A 6252-nucleotide genomic window follows, 5' to 3' on the forward strand; every position below is an offset into this window, starting at 1 on the left:
AGGAAGGCAGGAGCCTCCCCTGAAATGGAGAATGTAACCCCCCCCACCCCCGAATTGTTATAAATTTTAAATTAAGGGGCTCTAAGGCAAAAAATATGGGAGCAGGAAATAACAGTTTTTAATAGGGAAGAAAATAAAAGGATAAAATAAACAATGCAGTAAACTAAAACAACACTGGCAGAGTCAGAACACAACCTGACACCCTGTGGGTCAGGGTGTTGGCAGCAGTCCCATTGGAATTGTGGCTGCAGTCCTCCTGCAGTGTCAGGGGTGGTTCTGCTGGAGCAGGGATCCTGTAGAAAGGTGCAGTCTCTTCCTCTGAAGATCCAGTGGAAGAGGCAGCTGCTGTCCCTCTGGGAAATCCAGTGGAGAAGCTGTGCTGGTGTTCCAGAATCTCCAGATTGTATCCAGGCAGGAATGCTTGGCTCTTCGCTCTGGGCTCACATCTCACAATGGGATGCTGTAGTTCTTATCAGCCATGCAGTGACATTCCATAGCCTTTTATCAGCAGATGTCTCCCCAGTTGTGGAAGAGATAAGGAAAACTGCCCACTGAACAGAAGACAACTGCCATACAGGTGGTAAATAAAATACAATTTGCTTGCCAATCCAGGACAGGACAGCATAGAATGGGAGTGTGGAGTCCAGCCATCCAGATGTTGTCAGTGCACAAGGACACAGCATTTGATTTCACTGTGTGACAGAAGGTTTTGGTTCTGTGGCAGCACTCCTGAAGGCACAGAGGCACAGACTGTGCAGGCTCAGGGCACACAGACATTTATGGAATCATGGCTGTGCTCCCCAGAGGCAGGGGAAGCACCCGAGGATGGGAGCACCGTGAGCAGTGCACTCACAGCCATCCCCACCTGACAGGAGTGATGAACTGCTCACCTCAGCACGGGAGGAATCATCTCCTCATCTCATTGAAAAGATCAAAATTCTAACGGGCTTTGAAGCATTTTTGTCTTTTCCCCCTGGCACTGTCTGAATTGCCTTTTCAAATGCTAAACAGCAGAGATACACAGTAAAGCATTTTCTTAAGGAAGTTCCTAACGAAGTTCCAGCTCCTGGTTACTCATTAGACCCAAAGAAGAAAAGTCCTTTAAAAATAAGTAAAAATGACACAACAAGAATTGCTGCCAGAATAATTTATACATCAGAAATTTCCTTTTCTCCCAGGAACAGCCAGTTATAAAGGAAGGACAGCTCAAAACCACAGCTCTGCTGCACATCTGCAGCATGAAAACCTCACCTGGGCCTCATTTCCAAAAGCAGAACAAGTCTCCAAGCCTGTCCCCAAACCAACACTGCCCAGAACTGGCCTGAATGGAACAGACCCACAACCAGCTGGGTTTCCAAGTGCCAGCTGCCATCAGAATTCTTGTGTGCTCATGGCTGGTAACTAAAGCAAAGGAAAACTTACATCCAAAGCTTTGTACACACAATCAAATCGAAAAGTAAATCCTATTTTTGCTTTCCCTTCACACAGACATGGCATTCTGTGTTTAGATGAACAGATACATGTGTATTACAAACTTGTTTGACCCTAATTTACTGGCTTTGCAGGGAAATGCACACAGCTATTTCAGAAACCTTCCTTTCACTAGTTTGAGTTATCATATTTGAACACAGGTGACCCAAATTAAATAGTGTATTTTCAGTGACTTCAACACAATTTCATCTCTTTCAATTCAATGTCATTAATATTTCCTTTCTCTGCTCCTGTCTTTCTCTATCCCTTACTGATGTCTCCTGTCTATCATGGTTATTTTGATGTTATGGTGTACTTTTAAAAGTTTTATTGAAATGGTGAGAAGGCAGATATTAAACAAACCTGGCTGACTAATACAGAAAAACTCAATTTCACAGGCAAACTTCATCTCCCTCATCTGCTGGGGCTTGTCTGTCTCAGCAGCTCAGGCCCAAACTAACTTTTATACCTGGAGATTTTCTGGAGATTAAAAAAACCCCACAAATTTCAGATGAATTTTTCCAGATCCTGACAGATGCAATAGGAAAAAAAAAAAAACATTAGGAGCAAAACAAGAATCCTAAAGCATTTCCTCTTGTCTGCAGCAAGCACCAGACCCACCCCAAGCACTTGATGCCACGGCACAACCATAAATAGCAGCTCTGGGCTGCTGCCCCATCCTGCAGAGGAAAGAGCTCCCCTGCCACACTTCCTGGGGACTCTGAGCACTCAGCCTGCCCTGCCAGCCCCACTGCAGCACAGGGACAGGGGCCAGACCGGGTAAGTGTCAGCCAGCACCTCCCCAGCTCTCCCTTCTGCGTTTCTGCCACAGTTCTGGTTTCTCTTTGAGTTTGGGCTTCTTGCTGCTTCTATATTTAATCAGAAGAGATCATCTTTTCCATAAATAACAACTTCTTTTAGCCAGAATGTCATAGTCTGTCCTTCTAAGAGGTTTACTTTGGGGAAAAGAGCTCTGGTAGATTCCTTGAAAAATCACAGATGAGTATCTGGGTTCAGAGCAAAGATGCTCAGAATACCCAGTCCTAGATTTCAGTTTATCTTAATGGCTGCAGTAGGCTTTAAGGATGAACAAAACATAATGTAGTGCATGTACCAATGTCAAAAATTGGTTAATGAACCATCCTAGCAAAAAAAAAATGGGGGTGGGGGAGGATGGGTGGAAGCACAATACAGAAGGTAAATGATGGCTGTCAAGAGCAGAGTTAAGTCTGGGCAGTTATAGAGGAACACATGGAAAAGAAAATAAGCAACAAGTGGCACAGGACACAGAGAGGAACCACAGGGTATTTGTCAACTCACTGACAAATACACAGGAGATGGGTAAGATGAGTATTTCAGCTTCAGAAAGAAAGAAGATTTTCAGACATTTACATTCAATCCCTTAAGCTTCATTTTGAAAACTGGTTTAAACACACAATTTTAACTCTAGATCTATGACGATATGGAAGCAGAACAGAAACCTTTACCTAAAACTAAACTGTTTTTTCCCATCATCTCCTGGTGACATTCTGCCCCAGAATTTTGATCAATAATATTTTTTGTACAATTATGAAGGGAAAAGAGTGAACCAGAGAGGAAAAGGAAGAACTGTGCTCTGTCTTCAGTGTTTGTGCTGAAGTTGGGGACTGATTCTGTGGGACATACAGAAAAAGATTTTTGTACAATTATGAGTGGAAAACAATAACCAGAGAGAAAAGGGAAGGACTGTGCTCTGTCTTCAATGTTTATGCTGAAGATGGGGAGAGTGGTTCTGTGGAACAGACAGAAAGCTAAAGATTTGTCATAGTTGAGACAGAGACAATGGAAAGCAACACACTCCATTTCCAGAAGGCTTCAAACCCTGTTTTCATTCTAGCATGCATGCTTGTTCTACATTCTTACAAAGCTCATAAATTTACACTTTACTCACTTGTCACAAGAGACAAACAAAGTGTTTATTGGAATAAGCAGTTACAGGTTTCACTTATTTATCCTTCTTTCTTTCTTGGTTTCTATGTCAACAACCTTGGTAGGAAATTCTTTCAGGGGTAAACATGGATCCTCTTGTCAAACTTTTCTCAATGGCTCACAGAGGTCGCTGTAAAACCTCCTCCACAAAGATTTTATTCCAGAAACCTAAACCTGGGCGAGAAATAACTGCTGTGGAACCATGCTAATAAACCTCACTTCTTGTTTCTACAGCTGCAGATGGAGCTGCTGGCCGTGCTGGGCTGTGCCCTGCTGCTCCCCACGGTGCTGGGGGAGGATTGTCCATCCCAGTGCAGCTGCTGGTCCCTGGGGGAGCCCTGGGGGACAGGGGTGGACTGCAGCTCTCGGGGGCTGCGCGCCCTGCCCGCCCTGCCCCGCCTGACCCGCATCCTGCACCTGCACAACAACAGCCTGGCCTCCATCCCTGCCGGGGCCCTGGACGGCCTGGGCCACCTGCAGGAGCTGAGGCTGTGGGACAACCCCTGGCACTGTGACTGTCACATCCTGTACCTGAAGCTCTGGCTGCAGGATTTCTCGGCGCCCGCGCTCGCCCGGCTCCGCTGCGCCAGCCCCGCTCCGCTCAGGATGAAGCCCCTGGGGCAGCTGACTGGGAATGACCTGGGTGTCTGCACCAGGCTTCTCCCGACCAAGTGCCTCCAGTTCTTCTGGAGAGACCTCATTTTAATTGCTGGAGCAGTAATTACCCTCCTTTTAGTGGCGTGGGCTCTGAAGTTCTCCAAAAAGCTGGTCTGCCAGCTCCGCCTCGGGAGCCGGCAGCTGAGGAGGAGCATCCCCAAAACCCACAAGGTACTGTGAGCACTTCCCTGCCCTGGCAGAAACTCCAAACTCCTCCACAACAAAAGAGCACTGCTAGCACTGGTTTGAATAGTCAGTGCTAGAAAAGCCCAAAGTCTGGGTCCTCATGCGAGTTGGATTTAATTTTTGTCCAAAAAGAAGCTTGGTGAGGTTTGGACAGACAACTTCCACCCTGCTGCCATCTGCTCGTGTGAAGAGCAGATTCCACATTTTTAAAAATCATTTAACTTAGCATTTTCCCACTGAATTCTCAGCTCTTATAGAAAGAAGATTCACACCCCTACACTTGTTAATAAATGGAGATGAACACAAATTGTATTATTTTAACAACTCATTTCTCACTGTGAGTTTACAACCCATCAGCATCTCTTGGTGTCCCAGGGGGCTTGGCAGGACCATTCCTGTGTGCGGGAAAACTCAGCCCTCTCTTCCTCAGGTTCAGGAGCTCCCTGCCACCAAAAGCACCCAGATTACACAGACCAGACACTGAATGCATCCCTGATTGAATGCAGTTAAAGATGGACTGGGAATGGCAATATAATCAGCAAAATAATTTTGAATCTCATGGAATTTCCTGGAGGGTGAACAATGATAAACCATTCTGTGTGGAACTGAAATAATGGGTGCTTATTGAACATTCATATTGAGCCAAATTTGATATCTTTCACGATTCTAAATATTTCTGATTAAATTTCTAAGATATTTCCAGAACTTGTCCTTTGGACATAATTTTAGGATATTTCCCCTGCACTGAGCTTTTCAATGTTTTAAAAGACAACAGCCATTTTGTACAAATGCAGAATACTACAGAAGAAATGCACTCTGCCATCTCTCATGGAATTTCCCACATGATATTTCTTGTTTCCCGAAAATGAAATAAATCATTAACACTAAAAGCTTATCACTCTCTCTTCTAGTGCCTATAAACTAGATATGCATGGAATAGTGAACTGCTTTACCACATGGCTTCAATAGTACAAATATTTTTAAAATGAGCAATTAATGAACATTTCTGCTTACACCAACCAACACATCAAATAAAATACCCAGAATACAGGAAAAAATAATTGAGAGAACTTTTCTGTCCTTAACATTTCTGTTTACACCAACCAACACATCAAATAAGATGCACAGAATACAAGAAAAAAATTATTGAGAGAACTTTTCTGTCCTTATAAGAAGAAAGAGAAGGGAATCTCTTCCATGGCAGTAGTTCACATTCTACCAAAACAGCTTTGCATTTATAACTTTTAATCCATTTGGGTTTTATCTGGAAAAAAAAACCCTCTGCAAAGGGGAGAGCTGGAACTAACTGAGGGTCAAAAGCAACACTCAGTGTTTATCTGGCAGGGCCACTTTGTCATGCTTAGCCACACACTCCATCAAACTGCATAAATAACATCAGAGCTGCTAACAACGTGCAAAGGCAGGAAAATACGTCAGCTATCAAAATGAAACATGCAGGCAGCACTCCTAAAATGGGTTTGGAACACCCCAGAAACTGTCACTGCATCCTGCCTGCAAGGGGCAAACTGGTGGTGGCTGTATCTGCTGGCACAGTCTGGGAACACAGGTGTGACTGCTGGGATGAAAAAATAATAAAATAAAAAAATAAAAAAAATAAAAATAAAATAAAATAAAATAAAATAAAATAAAATAAAATAAAATAAAAAAAATAAAATAAAATAAAATAAAATGAGGTTTGCTTCCACAGTGGGCAGGACAATTCATCAGTCAGCATTATTGCCCAAAGCCTCACAGTAGCACACAGAGAAGGTTTGTGTGAAATGCAATTCTGGATGAACTGCAATTCTGTGTAGACTGAAACTCAGTTAAGCTGAGGAATATTTGCAGGTTTCACTTATTAAATAGCACAGTGTATGAATCACCTTTTTGCCTATAAATTCTCTATATTTTGTTAACACTGGAGCAAACAGCATTGCTCAAGCTGAACTGTCCAGCTTCCTGCTTGCCTTC

General features: G+C 43.5%; 1 protein-coding gene across 1 annotated transcript; it reads left to right on the forward strand.

Moving 5' to 3' along the window:
- Window positions 1–3678: 3678 nt before the first annotated feature.
- GP9 (glycoprotein IX platelet) lies at window positions 3679–4791 on the forward strand. The gene is made up of 2 exons (XM_030956952.1): window positions 3679–4266; window positions 4609–4791. Exons 1-2 carry the CDS (start codon window positions 3679–3681, stop codon window positions 4789–4791), a joined length of 771 nt encoding a protein of 256 aa, XP_030812812.1.
- The last annotated feature ends 1461 nt before the right edge of the window (window positions 4792–6252 follow it).

The sequence above is a fragment of the Camarhynchus parvulus genome, chromosome 12, assembly GCF_901933205.1.
Source record: "Camarhynchus parvulus chromosome 12, STF_HiC, whole genome shotgun sequence".
NCBI lineage: Eukaryota > Metazoa > Chordata > Aves > Passeriformes > Thraupidae > Camarhynchus > Camarhynchus parvulus.

Excerpts from the sequence above, each read along its gene's own strand:
- GP9 (XM_030956952.1), top strand. The coding sequence starts at position 3,679 with ATGGAGCTGCTGGCCGTGCTGGGCTGTGCCCTGCTGCTCCCCACGGTG. Across the intron at positions 4,267-4,608 it reads GCATCCCCAAAACCCACAAG|ATTTCTCACTGTGAGTTTAC; the intron begins GTACTGTGAGCA and ends TTTTAACAACTC.